A 25339-nucleotide genomic window follows, 5' to 3' on the forward strand; every position below is an offset into this window, starting at 1 on the left:
CGATTCATTTCATTTTGAAAGGTCACGAGAACTAGCGTGGTATATACCGATACATGCGTCCGCTGGTCTCTTATTTACGAAGATCCAGAGAGGACATGGTTGAAAAAAATTATGACGTACGTACGTAATATTTATTACGTACGTACGTAATATTTATTACGTACACACGTGATAATTTTACGTTCTATACCGAAGATAGTAAGAAGTGGCGGTACGCGGTACGTTTATATATACTGTAACATATTTGTCTACATGCAAGATACGTACACCACATGTGAAGTCAAGCTTGTAGTTAACTAAAAAATGCCGGAGACATACAAGGTACGTTCGTTCGACTAACACCTCAGGTGTGTCTGTGCTTAGGCTTGCCACGATATAAAAATGGCCACATCTACAATGTCTGAATGTTTCCTGCGATACAAGAAAAGGCTCCTCAGAATGCGTCTGAGATATATTTCGCTAACTATTATCCGATGCTTTGCTGTTAAGTATTAAAGGATTTTCTTCTGGCTAAACCCTAAATTAAAGTACATTCGAACAAGTTCATCCCTCTACTTATTTGATATGAAGATGTATCCCGCAGTATATAACGTAGGCTCCCTTACGTTAGACAAGTGTAAACATAGGCTACGTATACGTAGGCCTACATTCGATATCATTATTTAATACGTACGTGATAATCACTACATAAGTACGTAATAATTACGTACCTACATGCGTATGTGTGTGTGTGCGGGCGTGTGTGTATGTGTGCACGTGCGTTTGTTTTTCTATCTGACCGAGGACTTGAACAAAAGAATTCCAGGTCCTCGGTTGTGATTTCTAAAGAATCACCACGTCCTCGGAAGAATTTCTATTGTATGGGGTATTGTTAAGGTTGGGGTACGTGGATTTGAACAATGGAAAATACAATGGGGTCCTCGGTTGGAATGTAAAACCAACATGTGTGTGTGTGTGTGCGTGTACGCCCGTGTCACGATGCTTGTGTGGATGTGTGTGAGTGAAGGAATCCTATAGATAAGAGAAAGTTTCAACTAGTCTGCTTCCTTGTTCCTTGTATATCCCTTTCACTTCCTGATCAGCCAATATAAAGTTTGTATCAGTTTCATATTGCAGATTTTAAGCATCGCGAGAATTTATAAACAAGTTGTATATGAAATAGTTCTTCACAGAATTAGTTCTTGCTTGTGAACAGAAATAGAAAAGGCAAAGATGGATACCAACAACGAAGGATATCTTCTTAATTCGAGTCCATTGTCGGTAAACTATGATAATGGAGAGATCAGGAATGTGAACAACTGTTTAAAAGCTTTAATGTGGCTTCATGGCGTTGTGACTTGGCCGTTGTCTACAGGGACAACTTCTGCAATGTTTGATGATCACGGTAAATTTAAGGGTTTTTGTTTTATTTAAATGCAAAACTTTATGTTTACAAAGAAGGACCGAGAATTAGAAATACATAATCACTTAAAAAAAAATCATGATCCGCTTTGTTTCAATGTTAAGTAAAATACTTTCTAATCATATGAATAGAAATTGTTAGTTTGTCATTTATTATCATTTTGGTTATCCGATAAGTGATATCATAGTTTAATTGCCTCCCTTGAAACACCAATGTTGTCTAAAAATGATAAAATATAACATGAGAGCAGTGCTTGAAGTATGTCATCAACTTCATCAACCTGTTAAATCAGCAAAAGTAAGACAAGAAAAATATGTATGCACAAACTATGTATACAATATATATTTATATAATACAAACTTTGTACACAATATATATATATAATACAAACTTTGTACACAATATATATAATACAAACTTTGTGAGATAATACAAGTTAAACCCTCGAATTACGGATTTCGAGAATGGTGTTTCTTCAATGAAGTAATATGCCATTAGAAAGCTTTTTTTCCATATACGTTGGCTTTCTTCATCTGTATTATAAAGAAGGTACGTTTTCAAACGATTGGTTGACAAAGTAATATGTCACTGCCACAAAGTATCGGTAAACAGGTGTTTACTGTAAGAAAAACGGGAGCATTCCTTGTTTAACTGAATCTTATAAGAAATTAAAATGGAAGGAATTTGATGTACTTGTTATTTAAATAAGAAATAAATAAAAAGAAAATATAAGTGAGTAAAGTAAAGTTACATGAATATTTATTTTGATCAAATTTCCTCAACTTTATTTTGATTTTCCAGATAAAAAGAGGTGGAAGGAACGATTGACGTTCATCTCCTCGTTGATCTCTCTCGTGGTTTTAACATTTACGTCTACGGTAGCTCTAATATTGTACTTATACTGTTATTTTGGAAGGATTGACCATTTCTTACGTTTTGTGTCGCACCAATGCTACTGGCCATCATTGATGTCAGCCCAGATAATATGCTTGGCAGCTTTAATCAAGAACCAGGTGGGAAAGCGAAGGAACATCTCATGGGTAAAAGTGTTTAGCGTAAAATGTTGTGCAAGAATAATGTCCAGTTTTACATCCAAAACTGGGACGATTCCTCTTCCAAAGTGCTCGGCATTCCTGATCTTATACCTGTTAGTTCCAACAGTTCATTCTGCACTCAAGTTAACATTCTTCATAACACTCGAGACGGAATGTCAAAATTTTCCAGAATATCTTTGGTTAATTTCTGAAATTTCAGTTGCCTACTTTTTTTCAATGTTTTGCTACTTTTTATATTTGAATCGCATTAACCTTGAGCGTGAGAGCGAGATTGCCTCGAAGTTCATCCAACAGCACGTTGGAGAGTTTGACGAATGTATTTCCACGGTTACAACATTCTTCAGAGAATACTACCAGCTTAGAAAGATATTGGTACCATGGCTCAATTTCGTTATTTTCAATTCAACATTTGGACTGACTGTGTTTTTTACGTGGAATTTTAATGAAATCGTATTACCCTCATCTACCACTTCTGTGCCCATTACAGATTCGTATGTTACTTCTCATCACAGTGAACGTGGAATGTGCAGCTACACGTGTGATCGGGAACAATTTTTGCATGAAGATAATACTTTCGTCCTCTATAATTTAGTCGTGTTATGGAGAAATGTAATGATCGCCATTTTACCTTACTACGCTGCAAATGCCTTGGACATCAAATACGTGTGGACTGATTTCAAAATGGAAGTCAAATTCATGTATTCGGGAGGAGAGAGAAAGTTCTGGAAGGATTTGACTAATTATATGGATACGTTACATCCCAATACAACAACTGACACCATTGGTTGTTTTATTTTTCCCTTTAGTGGATTCGCATCTGCATTTTTAAGCGGAAAACAGCAAAACTTCTAAACCGTTATAAACAAGCAAAACCTTTATGTTCTTCGGCCTTGTTGACTTAGGGAACCATTTTAAGCAGAGATGGACTTAATCCGTGGAAAACAAAGGAACCGCTACATTAATTGAATACAAAAATTAGTTAAGGATATGCTAATTACCTTTTAATGTATTCTACGAAACTGATTTTTATAGACATGTCAACTTGTTTGGTACTCAATCCCGGAGTTATGACAAGAAACAACAATTTAGTTATTTTACATCGAGTTGGGTGTTAAGGTCGTCTTAAGGTTTTGCCTGCTAGCAAATGGTTTTTAATATCGCGACATAGATATATCAATAAATACGCTAAATTAGATGTTACATTTTATCATTATCAGTTTAGCTATAAACCATGTATACTCATGAGAAAGTTATATATATTTTGGTTTTAGATTCTCACTCCGTTACTAATGTCTATTTCGTGCGAACAGCCAAGAGGTATATTTTTAAGAACTACAAAAATGTATTTCTCGTTTATGATACGAATCCATATATAGTATTCCTGAAAATGTCTAAAGGAATAGAACTTGTTTTTAATTATACTTTACTCGTACCTACCGTAGATCTTAGGTTAACATTTTCAACACTTTCTCTGTGTCGCTTATATCAGACGGTTAACTTTAGTATTACTGAAGGTTTCGCCGAATGATGTTACACAGGAAATAACTTTCTGTTTTCTATACTACCTAGCTCAGAAGTTATAAGAGATATAAAAATCAGCATACAATGCTTTCGGACGAATGAAAGTGGAAGTCTGGACTAATTAGACTCAAATTAGTATCACAGTAAGACAAGTTGTGTAAAAGGATAGTTTAAACGTGACACTGTATTTCGTTGTTACGGTGTGTGTGTTGGCAAGTATAGTGCGTGATGCAGTACTTCGATCTATCAGGCCACTGCAGTTTAATCATTATTATTTTGAATCATGAAAACGATAACAAGTTATTTTTTGTATTTTACTTTCGTTTTAAGATATGATAACATCTACAAAGAAACAGATGCGTAAATTGATGTAAAATAATGAATTGCCCTCTTCATTAGTTCCCTTTGTTTTTGGAGTATGTTGTTAAAATTCTCAGATTATTGATATTGGGGTCTATTAGGCAAATAAAAGACCGAGATATTTGATGGCAAACAATGTAGAGCTCATACAGAAGAGTAAAATGTACGACACTGTTAGTTCAAAACTCCTATCTCAATATCTTGTCCCTACCTCTAGACAGAGGTTGATATATGGTTCGTTTGCAGTGATTGCGTAGCAGTCTTTCCCCTCTGCGGTTAGAATTGCATTAAAATGAAACCCCTTTGTAGAAATGTTATTCTTCTTTGTGGATAAATAATTGATACATTATAAAGAAACACAAATATACTTTCAGCTCACTTGTCATTCATGATAACAAAATTTATTCTGCTGTTTGTGAGATCATTTACAAAATTTCACAAAATTACAACAACAAAATCACTGCAGAATAGAAATTCTTATTAGGATTCGATTTTAATTTAAATCAGTAAACAATAACAAAGATATGATGAAAAAACCTTCTAGTTACTAAATAAGTCTTTACATTCAACTATGTTAAAAGGGTAAACTTAATTTCAAGAGCGAATATTTGCTCGCTGTGAGCAAACCTTTAACAAAATCCTGCAGTTAAAGGATAAAACTAACCGTGCTTACACGGTATGGAAGATACAGTGACATATGACTGGAATCCCCAGCAAGAAAATGGACATGTGGGGATCACCACCAAGGGTTGCATATAGTTCAGATCACAGGGCTTGTAACCTGGGCTCACTTTTTACATAATATTCAATATATAATAATAATAATAATAATAATAATAATAATAACCAGCAGTTATTTTTACAACGTTTAAGCGACCATAAATGTGGGAGAAACCCGCAAAGGCTTATGGAGTACTACTTACACATCGGGTGGATTGCAGTTCCACATTTTAACTCAAATTTGGAATCTTTTTAAGTTAGGAAGTCATTTCAGATGGGAACACCGTAGGTTGCTTTTGGATGAAAGACCCACCTTACTATGCCCGGTTGCTAAGCCTCATAGCTTCAAATGCCACCACTTGTATCCATTCGGCAAACACACCGGTCCCATTGTAGCCAAAGATTTATTTGCTCTTGTCAAGTTTATCACTTACCAGTCAGCTTCTGTTTAAGGATCTTCTAGTAAGGCAAACTAAAAATATTTAGATCATATAATGAGCATATTAGTTATGTCACATTACAGTGAACTCATTTAAAGTTTTATTCTCAGCCTTGAAAGTGGTTTCCACTTAGTACACCGCATATCACTCCAAACAATGGTATCACAAACGTCGGTACGGTCGAGGACGCTTTATCGGTGCGAAGGTGTTTGACAAACTTTCTTATGTACTCAATGTCCTTTACGTTATCAGCAGAATACATCATATTGACTTTTATTTGAAAATCATCCCAAATGTATCGTAAATCCATTCCCCCAACAACTACCAAACCCAAAAGAACCACCATTATTTTCTCTCCAACTACCTTCAAATCAAACGGAATTAAGTGTTTCGAAGTTTCTGTTGTGGTTGAGTTTTCACCGCATTTAAGCTCGCATATCCCGTTGTGGTTTAACCAGGCCGGAATTCCCATCTCTAATGGAACCATTTCAGAAGCATTACCGCCGCTAGAAGAATCCGAACGCCAAGTCAAAAATACCGTAATTCCGAACGAGGTGCTAAATATGATCACGTTTAACCAGGGAAATAACAACCTTCGGAGCTCCAAATATGTCTTAAATAAGGATTGTACTCTCTTCAGACACTCGGATTGACTTTGACTGTTACTTTCAATGAAGAATAAGGTGCGCTTACCTTCAGCCTGTAACGCTTTACGATTCAAATATAGGAAGTAGCAGAATGTACAATAGAAGTAAATGCTGGAGATATTTGATACGATACAAATGTACTCAGTAAAATGACGGCAATCGGCATCCTGATTAAACCAAAAATATATTTCTAAGACGGTATTAAAGATTGCTGTCCCATAAAATAACATACAAACGCCAATTTTTGGCAACCTACCGGTGCTTTGAAAGTTTCCATTGAAAACTTTCTGCCAAAAACTTGTTTCGCTAAACAAATTTGTCCATGTCAAATCCGTCTTCAAATTCTTTTGTCCATATCGATTTTGAAAGTTAGCGAATATGCTCAAAAATTGTACCGAGGTGATGACAGGCCAATAAAACAACACGTATGATGTGTATCGTAAAAGTTCCTTCCAATTGTGGAAAACACATTGAGTGTACCAGAACATAGTGAAAATCGAGGCAGAGATCATCAGGAGAATAGAACACATATAGGAAAAATACAATATTCGTTGTCGTTGCCGGGAAGGGCCTATAAGATGGAAAAATATTAGAAAGTGATTCGAAACAAAACATAGCAACCTCTTGTTCCTTACGTTAGAATGCAAAAGGTTTGAAATCAAATAATCGAAGGCGGTGAACTGACGTCAGTCTTGGTCTTCGCCTTGTAATGACGGTACATTTGTTAATGAAATATATCTAATTATTACATGTCAACTTTCAAGCTTTCAGGGAAGTCAATTCAAGTTATATTTAATCGAATAAAAATCTCAGATAACGTTATAATGACATTTCTTATCGTTTGAAACTGATTAGTTAAAATTAATTAAAACATATTTAACAAAGTAGCATGACTACTTCCCTATTTTTCATCGGAATATCGGCCACCAAAGCATTTAGCAACACAAACTTTTATTTTACAATAATGGAGGAACTGCAATAACTCAGTGTCTACATGATAAAAAATAGATAGATGAAGCAAGGTTTTATAAATCTACTGAGAATGGACAAACTAGGTAAACGCATTTAGGATGCTGTTTAAACAAAAAAGGTAACGGTAATGGTCTCGGCTTTGTGAAAATAAATATGTCATTCTATCACACGACAGTATATTTGTTGTCTATAACCACTATAACCACTAATGCACTATAACCAATGAATAAATTTAACAATGACGGTGGCAACGGAAGTTCGACTTGATTTATACTTTTGTGGGTAACTTTTCATTCTTATTGGCAGAAGTATTCTTTTCAGTTCTTTTTAGTTGGTAAATCAGTTTGTTTGCTTGTATGTGTGAGGTTTGGTTTGGTTTAGAGTTTGCTTACATATACTTGCACCAGTTTCGTAATGTAAACTCCATCATCCAATGTATAAAGGAAAATATACAGTATCTTTTCTATCATTCTAGCTTGACTCTAGGAGGATTAAGCTCTTTAAATTGAAATAACATTTTCGTTATTATGAGGCGGGTGAAAACTTCTCAGCTTAATTTTCTTGAAACAACCGTAACCGTATTAATGACCTCATTCTAATTAAACGTGAGTTTGTTCATGTTGTACCCTCACTACATATATACTTTGAACACAAACACATTAGAAAACTAAAAATTTATTAGATATTTTTTAAATCATATATTCACAAACTATAGTTTGCCACTGTGACAACGATAGATTAACACAGATGGAAGGAATTAATGCAAAGGGACATAACTGACAAAGGAAGGAAACGGAGTCATTATGCTGTATAAAGACTTCCCTTTTAAACTAGCAATTTGTGTAATATCATAGTAGAATATTCCATAGTTTACTTATAATATATATGAACAACATGTATAGAGTAATGCATAACTTCCTGCTTTCACTATCATATATATAGTTAAATAGAAATATGTACATGGATGGGACATAACACAACACACTGAATCATACTTTAAGTGTCCCATATAGTTCAGTCAATATAAATCTCGATACCTATAAGAATGTACTTAACGGAGGATTGTTCTATGTTTGTCCTTTTGAAAAGGTACAAAAAGGTTACAATAGGAAAAGCGAATCATGATTGTAACTTACCGTTTAATACGTTTCTATTAGCACCTGTACTCCATGTTTCAACTGCAGACCTTTCGATTATACCCAAGCACCATGCCAGCAATCTCCACACAATCACCCGTCTCTTTTCATATCGAGCACCGTTTTTTCCCGGGAGTGTTTTGTCCAGTAAGCTTTGGTTTTCCATCAAAATGCCTTCTTAGATACACTTTGAACTGTGCAAGACTTGAAAAAGAATAAAAGAAACAGACAAAATTCTCGAAAGATGAAAGACCAACACCCTCTACAGAAACTATATCGGTCTCAATAATTCCGTGCACTTTCTCACCTCAACATTGGTTTCCAAGTCATAGTAAACACACATGTAAAATTGTTTAGAGATTAAACTAAACTAAGACATAAATGTATCTAGCATGACTCCAAGTTGAATCCTATCCTAAGGCTAACGACACAAACAGGAGTAATATCGACTATATATGGAGTGTGCCACCTTATTAAACTGTGTGCTTGTGACCTTCAACCCCGTTTCCTATACGCTGTTAAATGTTTGTCAGTGGACTTCCAATGAGGAACTGAAATCACTTTGGCATAGAAACAAGGAAGTCCCTTCCTATATATGATTTGCAATGTTCAATCGCTATAGTTGCCGTTGTGAAGATTGTTTTGTATTGGAAATACATACCCACGCAGTTCGATATATTACTCATATATGCCAACGTTACTGCAACGGGGTCAAAACGGATGTTTCCTGATGCATGCACTTCTAGTCGGACTTCTATCGTTCAGTTAGGTTGTTATTGTTGTAAACTCTATTTCTTGTACCGTTTTAGTAATAATTCAAGCACAATCGCGAATTGATTCAGACAGCGATTTTACTTTACGTACTATGATGACTTTCGAGAATTCTTTGTAGGCCAAAAATTCATTTCTTACAAACTTCGTACGCTATCTGGAAGCATACATTAAAAGGTAAAATTGTCACTATAGTCAGAAGACTACAATCGCCGATCAAAATGATACCACACGAAAGCGAGTTGACTCAAACAGTTGGAAGTCTGACCTCAATATATGACCGTTACTAGCAAATTTTCGAGCACAGCTACTTGACCCGGAAGTAATTGTTTCGCGCAAATCCGGTTCTACGGCCTTCGGTTCGCTACTTCCATGTATGGATGTAATCGGTAAAATTCGCAAACATCCCAATGTCATTCGGGTTTACGAGTATCGTAGCTCGATAGAGGATACTTTAGAGACTCAAATACGATCATTTCCGGAAAGAAACGAAGATTTTACCAATAGAACAGTGCATTTTCTTATCGACGACCAACCCAAAAATATAAAGGTAAGTCAAATCGAGTCGACGTCTATCGTTATGTGACTTTCGCGTCTTAGACAACTTTTAACCGTAAAAATAGCATTTTTGTAATATATATGCTTGAATCTTACTCATATTTTTCAGAAAAGTTGTAACTCCCCCGAAAAGTGTGATTTTTTGGTCAACGAAAATGGTGCTCCTATGTGGTTTTGGTTGCCCCTAATACATGTATCCTAACGTACATAATACACATATACACGAAAGCACCGTATCCTTTAACGTGCAGCCTAGCGCTATATGTCGACTATGATGTAGCTAGTGCTAGATTTGTAACGTCTCGTATTTTCGTAATCTTTCTATTCGGCATAGATTCTCTCATTTTTTGCGTTAATATGGAAAAATCAGGGAGTTTATAAGTCACGGTACTACTTATGGCTACTAAATAGTTAAAATTTAAAAATTCGAGGGCATAGCGCACAGTAATATTGCTGTACTAGGCCCCTAGTACAAGCCTAGGCTAGTCTATAGCCCTAGTACTTTTGCATTTACTAAAGTAATATACTACGACAAGTTTTTACTACAGGTAGGCCCTAGCCTAGTTTTAGTAATACTAGAATACCTGCATAGTTTAGTCCAATTTTAATAATGGACTAAGGCTTTGAACCTTTAGTTCTTAGCCTACGCCTTCTTGTCCTTGTGTAATAATTCTAAGGGGCCTGTTCTTGAAAAGATTTGGACTACATAAGATACAATTTAGTATTATGATTATTATACAAAAATTATTAGTAGTACTAGTAGACTGCCTTTGTACTATGTATAAGTTAAGATCATGGCTTATTATGAGTTTAATTAAAGCTGGACTGGGTGAAAATTTCCTCCATCCTGGGATCCATTTCAATGTCACTTTGTTACAAGTGTTCAAGACCGGTATTAGATCCATAACTTAAGTCTAGGCCCAATTCCCTATGCTTAATATGTAGAGCAAGATACGTAACACAGAAATAAAACTAGCTTGCTTTATACTGCTTACACTTATTGCTATTACAGTTAGACCTACTGCTGGTACTTGAGAACAATTGCACCTCATAGAGCCATGTAGTTGTACATAGCTACTTATAATTCCAGGTGACTTAAAACAAAATCAGGGATCATTTTGTGACAACATGTTTTGCTGTTTACAATCTTTTTATTGTTATGTTGTTTTCTATGATAGGTACAGTAGTAGAAGTACTTAGTTAGTCATTCACGTACAGTCTCCCCTATGTGTGTGTGTGTGTCACACACAGATTTCTCTAAGGTGCTTTCCCATGTATATATGACCAAAAAAATGTTATTCCCAAAAAGAAGAAAAGTTTCATTCACTATTAGATTTGTTTTGTTATGTATAATGACAAACATTGCAAAATGCAGTTCCACTGGTATTAAGTATTAGCCCAGAGAGCTTCCAGAGTTTATTACATCCTCATGTTTATTATCCTCATATCTGAAGTCTTCATATAAGAGTTCATTTATAGAAATCTGTTAATAAATGTAGTCTCACATTCTATTTAATACTATATATCTTTAAGTTCCTAGCTCTGTTAAATGTACCCGTAGTAAGAAGGAATGCAGCCTGTGGATCAGTTAAGTGCCTGTTGTTACAACTCTGCTCCAAACCATTGTTTGTTTAATCAGGTTGTTTTATTAGTGTGTTACCTTTAAGCAAGTTTGTTTTCTATATATATGTAATTTACATTTTTCCTCAGTTTCTGTTATACTCGTATAGAAAGAACAAGTTGTGGGCAGCAACAGGCTGTAATATACTCAGCAGTCTCATGCCAATTCTCTAGCTAACTCGAACAGGTTATTGGCCCAGACACATGCACTGGAAGTTAACTGTGTAGAATAGATTGTTGTTTGGAATTTATGTGCTGATTTTGGAACCATTTCTTGGGAAATGTCGGTACTTAAATTGGTTAATTTAGTCGTGACAACTGACCAATATGGCTGAAACAACAGAAGATATGACGTGGAAAATTAACAAAATGGATGGCTCGAACTGGCTGACATGGAATTTCCAGATGAGACATTTGTTTCTTGCAAAAGGCCTGTGGGCTATGAGGATGGCTCAGGAAAGTTGGGGGTTACTGTATGTGAGAAGTAGAAGAGTGCAAACTTGAAAAAGACACAACTGGCATTTTTCACCATTGTGCTTGCAATAGCATCTAGTCAGCTGGAATTAATTACAACAAGTGACAAACCAAGTGATGCTTAGGATGCCTTGCGTACTCTGTTCGAAAAGGATTCTCTAACCAACAAAATTCAGCTCAAGGAAAAGTACCTCAGAACTGAAATGGCAGAGGACAAGTCAGTTGGAAATAATTTGAATTATATGAAAGGAAGTATGAATCGTTGGGATGCTATTGGTGCTCCTATTTCTGAAGAAGACCAGGTTGTTAAAGTTATATGTCAAGTTTGGACTTATTTATTTACTTTCTACTCTTACCTTTTACTTTTATATATTTGTCTTTTAATTTTAATCTTATGCTATATGTCACAGGTATATCTCACCATTTCAAAGTTACAAAACTATCCATCCTGCCACTTGAACTGTTTTTGCTATGTCATGCCTTCACTATGCCACCTTGAAATACCCCTTCCAGTCATAATGCACTTGACATTGTGTGTGATTTTTTTCAGACAATATTATTGTATGAAGTCTTCACAGTATGAAGTGTGTTTCATTTCAAGAAGTATTCAAATTTTGTTAAGCTATTCCTTCCATTTGAACAAAGTATTTCACTTTGAAGTGATCGAAGTAATTTATATTTCATGCTCATATTTGCACAGGACATTAAAACATGTTCTTTCATGGAGAGTGTCACACCAAATGTTTTTTGTTTTCTTTTTTCTGTTGCTTAAAGTGCCTTATTGTTACGGTTATAAAATCAATAAAAGACCAGGCAACTCTATTTCCACTGTTGACTAATGTTCTACTATGCATGTGCAAAAGAAAAAGAAAACAGCCCTACTCAAAATATTTGGTCAGAGTATCCACAGAACGTAATGTATCCAAACGCGTCCTGTGTACTGAAAGTCCGCTTTTAATTAAAGTCCCCATATGTGGCAAAACCACCTCGTCCCTCCAAAATACCCTAACTCTTCCCAAAGCTGGTGAACACCACACCCATCCCAAAGCTGGGAAACTCCAAACCCTTCCCCAAATCCGCTAAGCACCACATTCCCTCCCCAAAACCCCTAAAAACACCACACCCCTCCCCTAAACAACACACCCCTACCCAAGCCACAGTACTTAACTTCAATATTGGCAAGTGGTTATGCAGTGTGATACATAAACCGGATTGGTATTGACTGGAAAACTGTTAACTGATATTTATTGATGAATATAAGCAACAGATGAGTACCCAGCTTTGCAGAATCTCACTGAGTAAGGGCAACTGTGGAATTATGGTAAGTGGGTACACTCAAAAAAATGAAGTGTTGAAAAGTAATCGATAAGTGTCATATCAAACACTTCAGCCTAACTCGTACAGGGACAACACCCTCCTTGCTAATTTTACACTTTCCGAGTGTTGAAAATCTAACACCTCGCTGGTGTTGAATTTATCAACACTTGCAGGTGTCATTGTCACACCCAGTCCCCTAAATTTAGCCCTTCAAAGGTGTTTATTACTCAGTTGATGGGAGCGCTGTAGTAACACCACATGTCTGGCTATTCTTACACTTTTTGCGTGTTGAATATAGCCAACACCTTACTGATGTTCAATTGACACTTGCAGGTGAAATTGCAAACCCCAAATCCCATAAATATAACACTTACACTCAAAAAACTTGATACACAGGTTAAGTAAAATTATACTTAATTTTCATGTGAAATAAGAACACTAAAACATTTAAGTAACTATGACTTAACTGCTGGTTTGTACAGTTTTACATGTTTATTATGTAACGCAAATACAATACTGTTATGTAAAATTTTGCCAGAGAAGTTTACATAGCACCCATTTAGTAAATATTTCATACAGGTTTTAGGTTAATTATTACCTAGTAATTAGGTAAACAATATATGGATGCATGTTTGAATCGCTCACAGCAGAGAGGTACATTTAAGAGAGAGCAAAAAGCAATGACAACACAAACAATTCAGAATGTGCAATTTTCAGCAATTAAACACCCTGCTACCTTCCTATTCCCGAGGTCCATATATTATATCCCATTAAATGTAAAATAAACAATTTAGGCTATAAAAGTACTGTCTTGTGGAATGAAGCCAACTTAAAAGTGCCAACATTTTCAATTGCTACAGTTCAGTTACTTGGTCTTTATTGTTTGCGCATGCCTTTTGGTATTCCAGATTAAACACAAAGAAACAATTCTTCCCAAAGTCAATTTCAAATATGCAACAACTTTAGATATATGCTGATCCGTGGGATGAGAAAACGTAGATTGCTGTCTCTGATGACTGCTACACTGCAGTTACTTTGTCTTTGTTTTTGGTCCGTACCTTTGGTATTCCAAATTAAACACAAAGAAACAACTCTTCCCAAAGTCAATTTCAAATAGGCAACAACTTTAGATATATGCTGATCCGTGGGATGAGAAAACGTAGATTGCTGTCTCTGATGACTGCTACACTGCAGTTACTTTGTCTTTGTTGTTGACTCGTACCTTTGGTATTCCAAATTAAACATAAAGAAACAACTCTTCCAAAAGACAATTCCAAATAAGCAACAACTTTACATACATTCTGATCCGTGAGATGAGGAAACGTGGAGTGCTGTCTATGACAACTGCTAAACTGCAGTCACTTTGTCTTTTTTGTTGGCATAAAAATCTCGAATCTGGTTGCACTTCACACCACCAGGCAACTGGTTGACAACTTTTTGGAAAAATTCCCAGGCACCGAAACTTGCAATTTGGTATAATTCAGATTTAACACCGTAGAATGATTTGAAGCAACATCAATGGCTTCATAAATGTCCTCTCGGGTAGGGCATGTCTCTCGATGATCACAAATGACTGCTGAGGATGTATTTTGCTTCCTCCAAGAAGTAACACATATTGCTGAGGTCTTTCTGAAATCTTTTGCAAATAGAATTCCAAGTTGATGCTACCTAAGTAACAAAGAAAAGAAAAGAAAATTCCCATCATAATGAAGTTGTGTTAAAACACTCTTGGAGCATAAGCAGTTATTTACATGTACCCCTCACAAAACATTGACATTCCTAAAGAAAATGCACACAATTTAATCAGTTGTGGTTGTCTTCTTCAAGCACGTTTGAAAATAGAAAGCCAGATGGCCTATAGTGATTCCTTGTCAAAACAGGAACTTGCATTAAACTTTCATCAGACAATGAAGGCAACTTTTACAACCAATGCATCATGTTAACAATGCTTGAAACAATGCTCACTCCCATTGCATGCAATTGTGTAGATGGCTATGAACTATAACAGCTAGATCACTTCCATAATATCGCTAAATTATAGTTGGGCCTAGGTCTAAAAGTATCACCGATCCACATCAACTTCGGCCTACTTGCTACAACTTACAAGCTAAAATGGCAATTAGTGGTAATTATATATTGCTTTACATGAATATATGTTTATCCCTTAGTAAGCATAGTACCAGCGTAACTATAGGCCCATGCCCGATGCTATTAAAAATGCATTGCCTTGAAATAGCCTCAGTATATCCTACTAGTATGCTACTACTACTACTTAAAAAAGTGACTCGCAGGGTATACGAAGTTACGGTTAACGCCCAAAAGGAATAGAATGCACTAGGTTACATAAAAGGCCTAGACCAAAGTCCTCCATCAGTCCGTAGGCAATTCCGTTTAAGTTTACTTGTATGTAGGTAACACAGATTCGTTGACAATTATGAGTTGACTATGACAAACAGAACCTAGCCTATTATATTAACTTATCGTATGACTTTAACGTTAGGTCTACGTAACGCAAGCGATTCAAATGCATTCGTCTACCCAACTTAGTCGTGGGTCTCTAAGCATATCTCGTTCTTTTCACGTTCACTTACAGAATATCAAAACATACCTCCGAATTTTTCAATCAATTCTTCCAGGCCCCAGTCTCCTATAACGTCATTTTCCATGCCATTGTAGCTCGTTATCGCACACTGAATACGTAACGTTATGTGGCTTGCACGTATGTATATGGCCGTGGTTACTATAGTACATTTAGTAACGATAAATGTTGTCAGTGGTTTAAACACTTAACTTGCACTAAGAATCCAGCTGATGGGAGGTTCGACCAATCGGAATGCTCGAACTGAAAGTACACTTTCTGCAGGTGTAAAAAATACACGCTACATGAATTATGTAACCCTACTCAGGGTCAGAGTAACCCTTCAGGTGTAGGGTGAACGGTTACACCTGGAAAGTGTTCAAATTCAACACTCCATTTTTTTGCGTGTAAGTTTAATCATTTGGTATTGTAGGTATAAATCATTCGGAATTGTTGGAAGTTCCTTAGAAAGCAACTAGAAATAAGGTTTGGCCTAGGCCATGTTACCTTTGTATATTCGACATGTGGTATGACCCCTTCAGTTTTGACAACAGACTCAGAAAAATTTGTGTTACCTTAATAGTTACCACCATTAATTTAGCTAGAAAGGAAACACCATCTCCCTTGCCCCCTCCCCCATTTTGTCTCTCTTACCCCTCCCATACGCAGCTCTCAGTAATTTCACATTTTACCTAATCATATATTAGAATTTGGGACAAAATTTCTTCCAAACCTTAGCACAACTTAAATTACTTAATTTCACGCCACAAAACCTAACATTCCTAATAGACCGTACACTAAAGGAATGGGTTCCACTACATTGAAAACGATTTGAGTGAAGTCTTGTCGGTAGTAGCCCATAGCATGAAAACGGCGAAAGTCTACCTAATTTCAAAATGGCGGCGACAGCAACAAAATCGCCGAGTCGAGGTAATCGTTTGTGACTGGCCGTCTTAGACAACCATTTCACCGAAACTTTACAGCATCATGTAGGAGAGTACAAGATCCACAAATGGGAGAACTTTTTTGCTGTAACTCTCTTTCGTTGGTTCGTTTTGACCTATTTTGTGTCAGTTAGGAATACATGTGTGAGGACGAAGTTGGATTGCAATCGTTGTTTCATAGGTTTTCGTTGATTTTTTCTCGGGTATCTTTGCCCTACCCCCATACATTGGAATTACTTTTAATTCATTCTGTGAGGTTCCGGTAAGTTGTAAACTATCAATGTCTGTAAATTCTGTGAGTGAAACGTAGGACCGACTTTACGTTAAATGTGGGCAAATTCAAATTTAATGATATGCGTGATCGTTGATCATTCTTCGAGGTCACGGGGTCAGACTTCCAACTGCAAAAGCCTTCGTTTGAAAAAAGACGAGTGTTACCAGTATTCTTGGTGGCTCTAATGTGGAGTCTCGGATTAATAGAATGGTCACAACCTGAGATATTCCGGACCCGCGAGAAAGTGGAGAAACCGTACCCTTTCTGTACCACAGGTCAGTGTAAGAATTAAAGAACGTAATCAGTAATGCCACCAAATATGGTGAAAATTCAAATAATGGTTACCCATGATCAAATTGTTATAATAATATTTGTTTAAGTCGTTTCGCAACGAAGTATTTAACTGGATCAGGGCCTCAGTAAAAGCAGTTTAGAAAACGTCTAGCACGTTTTACATATTATTTTAAGGTCACTATTGTATTGCTACCAAATAAAATGGAAAATAAATTAATGGTCAATCAGTAGGCTCAAATTCAAGTAGCATTCATCATACATCACCCTAGAAGAGGCTCACTAATATACAGCTAATTGTCTATAACTGAACTCTCATCACTAAGACACATTCGGACCATCAGAACAGCCAGCCGGGGATTATTTTTTGAAAAGTTGACTAGTTTTAACAGACTAAATGTAGCGACCAAATGATAATGTTGACCTTTAATATGAGTCGGTCTCTTAATTAATTTAGGTGCGAATGCGCGAAAGTCAGAAACTTTACTTAACTACATTTTATAATATCTATCAGTTTGGATGATAAGGGTACGTAGAACCATTTGTTTATAATAATTTCGCGTAACTGGTACCTGATTCAGTTTCACTCAACCGTCTCCTGCTAATTTGCATGTTTGCTTACTGATCAGTCAGTAATCCAAAGCGTCATTATAGGCCTACCTCAGAAGCAATGTACAGAGTCGTTCCCCATTTGCTTTTGGCATTCTACTAAGTACTTGCGTCGTTCCCGACATGATTTTAGGCCAAAATAAAATGACTAAATTTTATATTTTGTATTTTTGTTGAAAGCAGATGAAATAATTACAAACTTGTGTTAACAAATACATAGTCTTAAAAAGTACGCGACGTCGTTAGTAGGTCATATCATCAACAAAATGGCCCGGAAATTGTAAAACGATGTCAAGGTGAATGGCCACAAGATAACACTTTCTGAATGGCATATTACTGTTCCTGGGCCAAGGCTCTGTGTGTCGAACTTGGAGTAACCTACACAACCAACACTCATTGGCACTTCAAAACTACAGTATTGAAACAAACCATGTAGGCTATTGCAAACCGTAATCACATAGCGAGTGACGTCGGATGACAAAGGCTCCAGCCATCAAGTAACATATCCATTCTTATTATCGTATATTGGGTAACTAAAAGTAGGCTACACTGAAAACTTAAATTGGTTCACCGACTAACATAACGTTAGTCCATCTGGTGCCTCTCCCGACTAACATAGCCTTAGTCAGTTGATATACCGACTAATTTATTCCTTAGTCAGTTGGATTTCTTAGTGGGTCATCTTAGTCCGTCAACTTAGTCGATCAACAATTTCTTAGTCGGTAAATGTATATTAGTCAGTTACATTAGTTGGTGACATTAGTCGGTCTTTACCGACTAATTTATATGAGCCACCGACTAGTTTATAGCAGGTTTTACATTAGTCAGGATGGTGCCTCTCCCGACTAACCTTTCTTAGTCGGTATCGACTGACTAGTTGCACTGACTAGAATCACTGAAAGAATTAAACCCGACTAGTTTCACTGACTAGCATCACTGAAAGAAAAGAGAGCAGAAGAAACACAAATAATGTGTATGTTGGCAGTATTTATTTCTGATAAAACTTCTGATGTCTACAAAGGCTGACTTTCGACAGATAGAGAAGAAATCACTGTAAACAAAAATCTGAAAATATGATTTTATTCCAACAAAGTTAAGACAAGTTAATGGATCAAACATGAATCGCAAAAGTATAGCACTGCACAATAATGCAAAGTTGAATCTTGGGCAAGGGTTCCTCATGACTTTCGTTTTAAAGTGGTACCCCAAATCGACACCAGTTAAGTCTTCACGAACAAAGAGTGTTTCTCTTAACTACAAATGGCCTCCCACTTGTCTTCAGGAAGCCAAAATCTGCACCATTATTGACCTGTGAACAGAAAATATGATATACGTGTAAGCACAGATACAGATATACCACATGATAACTCACATTATCATAAACATACATTTACATTAAAATTTTATAACATATTGGGAGGTAAACATTTAAATCTAGGTCCCTCAAATTATAAGCCAGGAATAGCAGCTTTACCAAATAATTATTAGCTTTGCACAGCATAACACCAAGTTATTTTTCAAAGCTTAATAATTATGTTAATCATGTTAATAATGATCCCAATAGACCGGGAGTCCAGAGGGTTTGGTTAGCTGGGAAGGTAACCAATTGCCTTGTACATCACAATGTTCACAGTGCATTCCTGTATATGAAACCAGACGACTGGCAAACCGACTGTGGTGGGTGTGGCTGGGAGAGCAATTTTAAAGTCACCTGATAGCTAACCTAGATCAGTTTTCATGGTAACACATCAAAGTAAGTACAATGTGTCAGGTATGGCCCCAAGAGCAACAAATGGCCATTGCCAGTAATTATTGGTGGTGGGGTACCCCTGCCAGTGATCTATAATTGACCCCTCAAGGCTGACCTAGGTCAGCTCATGAGGTAACCACTTGAAACCTACGGGAAAATGTTGGTTAGGACTTCAGATACAACTGATGGGCATTGCCAGTAATTTTTATTGGTGGGGTACCCCTGCCAGTAGACCCCCAAAATGCCCATCCCCCATTGACCTAGATTAGCTCATGAGGTAACCAGTTGAAATTACTGTAAAATGATTGGCAGGACTCTATATGTAAGGGATGGGCATTTCCAGTAATTTATATGGACTCCCGCTCTACAGATCAGTGAAAATTTGACCAAACTTATGAAGCTTGCACGTAAATGATATACTAGACTTTTTTTTTAAAACAGGTTATGAAAAGTATCTTTAATATCATGAAACAGTTGGGTACAATAGTTAAACTCACTCGTCCATCTTTTTTCTCTATGGTACTTGTTCCTTGGCTTTTTGGACTCTCGGATAAACTCTTTTGTTCTGCGAAGGGTACCAATATATCATCTTAAAACATGTCTTAAAGCCATATATAACACAGTTCTCCTCTTCTGTTGTTGCCTCCACACTGGTGTCGTACATCACAGGAAACCTCACCCTTGACTTAGATATTTGGCTTTTCAATTCCTGCTGGAAAAAAGAAACAGCAAAGTATTCATCATTTGAAAAAAAAATTAAATAAAGTTGTCACCACAAAGTTATGTGAGATTTGCTTCCACTATAGTCTCAAAAAACAATCCCAAAGTTTGAAGCAGACTGTATAAAGCTGAAAATTTGAACGAGAGTGTCATCACCATTGCAACCAGAATCAAATGCCCAGAATACAGAGATAATGAAACATGGGCTAAATCTTTGTTTGTTTTTATGATCTTTTAAAATATAAAATTTTAGAAACAGAAATGCACTGAGCCAACTTATTTATAGGCCTAATCGTTTTTAGTTGTTATTTTGCTTGCTCACAAAACAAGCCTGTTTAGACCTAGGCTAGAGGAGAATCAGTACTTTGTTACACTAAGTTTGTCTTTCGGTCGTTTTGATTTAGTCTTACTAGTTGATGCATATACATATACATAAACAGAATAATTCGAATTCGCGCAAGTGAACCCTGCACTACATTGGACAGAAAAAAACGTGCAATTAGACCAAACTAAACATACTAAATTTTCCGTTACTTCTACATAAAATATCAATACCAATACAACAACTTACTCTTTTGGCAGTATACTAAAAGCAGGCTAGAGGAGAATCAGTACTTTGTTACACTAAGTTTGTCTTTCGGTCGTTTTGATTTAGTCTTACTAGTAGATGCATATACATATACATAAACAGAATAATTCGAATTCGCGCAAGTGAACCCTGCACTACATTGGACAGAAAAAAAACGTGCATTAAGACCAAACTAAACATACTAAATTTTCCGTTACTTCTACATAAAATATCAATACAAATACAACAACTTACTCTTTTGGCAGTATACTAAAAGCACATGTTATAATAACTTCAGACTATCAAGCTTTCCTGAGAAAAAATAATACTTCTTACAGTAAACAAGTCGACCGTGAAGGAATGTCGCAATTGTTTCCTGGGCGTGACCGGAAATTAGATACTAAAAAATGATAAATGAAAAGGTTAAATAGAACTGAAGCGTGCATCCTGACTGCTCACAGCATATAATACCGTTGACTAAGCCAACATAATTTGTTCAGCCTACTGTGACTGTACGTTTGAAGGTCTAGCCTTGCTTATTCAATATCACAAAGCCTACCCATTTAGATTCACATGGGAAATTACAGGAAATCTTTACCAAATGAGTGTAGACTTCAAATAAACTATTGAGACTTATAGTTCCAGCATTTGTTTGGGAATAAATTAGAAGATAATGTGCCACTGTTCAATCTAGCCCAATACACACATAACACATTGTTAATTGGTGTTTAGAATGCACACTTTAGTGTTGAGAATGCACTGCAGTACCCAGTAGAAGCCTATAGGCTACTCACTGTCATTGCACTTGTGTATTGCGAAACGTCAGCGTGACAACGGTAGCGTTACACTAACCATAATACAGTACTAGTGCCAGTGGCCTAACAATTAACTTTAATTTTACCTTCAAGTTAAAGGAATAACAGGTAGGCCGATGATGGTAGTTAATACCTCCATTCTTCTAAAGACCTTCTTGGGTGATTTACGGTTGAAAGTTGCTTAGAGTGATCGTATGAAACTATGCCAAGTCCAGCAAGCTGCCGTTGCGTCTCGGTTTCCAAATTGAAGTGAATCGAAGTGGGTTAAAATACATTAGTCCGTCGACACCGACTAAGCTACGATTATGGCGTAAATCGGGTGTCCGTATCGTTCTTAGTCCATGGGTTAAAATACCTTAGTCCGTCGCCACCGACTAAGCTGCGATTATATTTTCCTTAGTCAGTGTAAAATGACTAAGAAGCAGCGATGAAACGAAGATTTTTGCTAGTCCGTGTGCATTGACTAACGTTACAGACTAATTTAACGTTAGTCAGGGGCAATATTGACTAGTTTATTTTTTCAGTGTACGGTATGAAAGTTGGTAGCAGTGGCTATTTTATCTAACATAAACCAGATATTGTAGCTTCATGGCTAGCGCCATCTATTTCAATTCTATGGGTTAGTGACTTAGTGTAGGCATGGAGGTAAGAACAGAGTTTTGACCTCCATGGTGTAGGGTAGTCTGCGAAGCCGTAGTTTTTTTTTTTTTTTTAAATGGATCACACACTCCATTAAAGGCATAAATATTGCGTTACAAATTAATTGTAAATTGTCTGGTTGGTTTGACAGAATGTTATGTTTTGCAAAATGCCAATTTATAAGAATCCATTTATTAACTGATAAGCAACATTAATCCACCATGGTTTTATATTTTATGCAAAGACAACTAGCTTATTGGGGTTATTTCCAATTTTGAAGAAAGCAAATAATCATAATTTTTCACTGTCACAAATGGAAACGCAGGAATAATTGAATTGCTGTTTTAAGCGCTATTTGAACGGTACTAGTTTCACTTTTGTATATTGATAACTCACATACGCCCGTGTTGACAATCGGGCAAGTGTGGACCGGAAGTTTTCAGAACACTAAAACATTCAAACATATAACGATAACCTTATTGTCTGATACGGATCCTTACGAATATTATTTTAGATAGACTAGCTGTTGTTTGATAAATTGATTGACAGATTGATTAACTAATTGGTTTTGTTTTATTTAATGATCGCTTGATTGTTTGCCTTATTATAATTAACTTTCTTGTTTGAATGATTGATTTTTTAAATATTTTTTATTGAATGATTGATTGATTGATTGCTTGTAGCTTGCATAACTCGGCTTAGTTGTTCTCTCTCTCTCTCTTTCCCAATACAGTGACCGGGAAGTGGACACGACGAATTCTCAGCGTAACCTCACGTCTTTATCTGGTCACACTCTCCTCAGTGTATTTTTATTGTGGTTATACCTATGTTGTACGCTTCTTTGGTAAAAACCATAACTTCTACCATTTTGCCTCCTTCTTAATCACTTATTGGCCATTGATGATCTCTGTTCAGCTGATAAGTTTAATGACGAGTGTTTGTAGATGGTCTCACAACAATGATTATAATCAAATTGATGGTCAATGGTGGACTGTCTTCAGCGAGTCATCGATAGTACGTAGATTCCATTCCTTTGAAATGTCTCGATTTATCCCTCCAAACTGCAAAGCCCTTTTTCTCTTCTCTTTTTGTGGTCTGGTCAACATGTCCATGGTAAACGTTCACTTCCATTTGGCAAATGTGAATTCGGAAAAGACAAGAAGTGCCCCACATTTCTATGTAGAACATATAGTGTCATTACTTAGCACGTGGTATTTCTCGACGTTTTGCTACTTTCTTTACCTTCAGCGGTTAGCGATAGAATTTCGTTTCGAAAACCTCATATGGTTTGTGAAGAAACATTCCAACTGTTTGGTGACTTGTCAAATTAAACTCAACGACTGTTTCAAAGACTATCTGAGCGTCCGAAGGTTAGTACGTCCTTGGATAACTTTAGTAATTAGTGCAACCACTTTTGGGTTAGCTGTTCACGTCGCGTGGAATTACAAAGCGATTGGACACGAAGACGCCAGTGGTTATTCTACCGTTCTACCTCTTGCGAAGAATATTTCAATGGTAACCATCTCGCCAGAAAGAAAGGACGATTTTTACTTCCTGGATACTCTCATCTTTACCAATAAAGGTTCGGTTTTGTTCTTATCATTATTAGCAGTTGGTGGCACAGATATAAACCATATTTGGAAGCGTTGTGCCTTTACTTTGAACATAATACGCTCGTCGAAATATGAGAAGTGTTGGAAAGGCATGTCAAAGTTAATCAGGCACTTGAATACAGATACAGCTGGTGGTACCATCCTAGACATTTTACTTCCCGTATTACTATTAGCCCTCGGAATATTGGGTCTGCAGAATTTCGACTTCTAGTATGCAATGTGGTATAAACGAGACAGGTATATGTATAATGAAAATATATGTGTTACACATTCCTCGGACTAGAAAATACCGTGTTGACCTCATAAAAAGTATATCTCTTTTTTGCTTTTATGAAAAAATGTTTTATGTTTGAACTTTATAATGTTAATCGGCTGCAAAGAAAGAAACAACACTTCTGTTATAATAAGAAGTAAATTCCATAGTGTCTTTGATGGAACTGAATTTGCAATTAAATTAACAATAGGTGCATCTGCCATCGTTTCTTTGGGAGAGTTATGAAAAATATTTCTCCGTTTGAAAGTGCCATTTCTAGTTCTTTGATTTTGGTTTGAAAAACAAAAAAAGATAACATTTAAAATTCGGTATTGGACTATGGAGCTTACGTCATATTCGAGGTAGACTTAAAGGAGCTGCAGCCTGTCCGTGTCTAGTACGTAGTTCAAACCAAAAATAGCTGTAGAAACATTATGCCTACTAGTAATCTATTTTGCTGTACAATTATGTGTTTACTGTTAATTTTCTGTCTCAATACATCTTTAATATTTTATTTTGAGTTCTGTAATTCATCTGTAAGAAGCAGACTTTGATAATTAGCTTCTTGGATGGCCAAGTTTAGAAATAAAATATGTAAGTTACCGATTTTCTCATTTCTTTATATAATGATTTTATCATTCTGTATATATATCATTATATATCATATATAAATAATATATATATATATATATACACACACACATGTATATATATATACATATTTATATATATATATATATATACACACACACATATGTATATATATATATATATATATATATATATATATATATATATATATATATATATATATATATATATATATATATATATATATAATGAAAGAGAAAATAGATATATATATATATATAATGAAAGAGAAAAGAATATTTTGACTGAATCGAAATTCAACACAAAGTCTGGACGTTAAATCTGATGGTTAGTTGCACATTTTTTCAAATTGTAATATACTACTACTTACTTGTTTGTTGTCAATTATCAAATTACCTTTAGACAGTGACGTTAGGCAAGTGTACTCTGTGTTTCTCACTCTTTTAAATCTCTCCTGAAATGATTTGAAAACAATTACCATTTGAAAGGAAAACATTTCTGCACCACTACCCCTTTTTGGTTTCGATGATAATCGTCACCTATGCCCTAGGTTCTGATATGTTTGGAGGACCCCCGGACAGTGACCGCCGGCCTGGGGAGGGGTATAAGGGGAGGGGGTGTCCCCCTCCCCTTTTGAAATTTTTTCAGACTTTTGAAGTAAATGTATGTTCAAGAATTTA

At 36.0% G+C, this 25339-nt stretch overlaps 3 protein-coding genes across 8 annotated transcripts in view; 2 read left to right on the forward strand and 1 right to left on the reverse strand.

Moving 5' to 3' along the window:
- LOC139970923 (neuronal acetylcholine receptor subunit alpha-7-like) overlaps positions 1-21643 on the reverse strand; it is a 31869-nt gene extending 10226 nt beyond the window's left edge. The window contains exons 1-6 of one of the 6 annotated variants that reach the window (XR_011794253.1): positions 21629-21643; positions 19937-20151; positions 16918-18998; positions 8915-9270; positions 8254-8457; positions 4813-6716 (exon numbers count right to left, since the gene is read on the reverse strand). The gene's annotated coding sequence lies outside the window, so the exon portion shown is untranslated. The other 5 variants (XR_011794252.1, XR_011794251.1, XR_011794250.1 and 2 more) reach the window with 5 other exon arrangements.
- Positions 725-4376, forward strand: LOC139970926 (uncharacterized). Its single transcript, XM_071977001.1, has 2 exons — positions 725-1384; positions 2204-4376. Exons 1-2 carry the CDS (start codon positions 1213-1215, stop codon positions 3307-3309), a joined length of 1278 nt encoding a protein of 425 aa, XP_071833102.1. The 5' UTR covers positions 725-1212; the 3' UTR covers positions 3310-4376.
- On the forward strand, positions 9143-24653 carry LOC139970927 (uncharacterized). Its single transcript, XM_071977002.1, has 3 exons — positions 9143-9278; positions 16926-17064; positions 22915-24653. Exons 1-3 carry the CDS (start codon positions 9246-9248, stop codon positions 24003-24005), a joined length of 1263 nt encoding a protein of 420 aa, XP_071833103.1. The 5' UTR covers positions 9143-9245; the 3' UTR covers positions 24006-24653.
- The last annotated feature ends 686 nt before the right edge of the window (positions 24654-25339 follow it).

The sequence above is a fragment of the Apostichopus japonicus genome, chromosome 8, assembly GCF_037975245.1.
Source record: "Apostichopus japonicus isolate 1M-3 chromosome 8, ASM3797524v1, whole genome shotgun sequence".
Classification (NCBI taxonomy): domain Eukaryota; kingdom Metazoa; phylum Echinodermata; class Holothuroidea; order Aspidochirotida; family Stichopodidae; genus Apostichopus; species Apostichopus japonicus.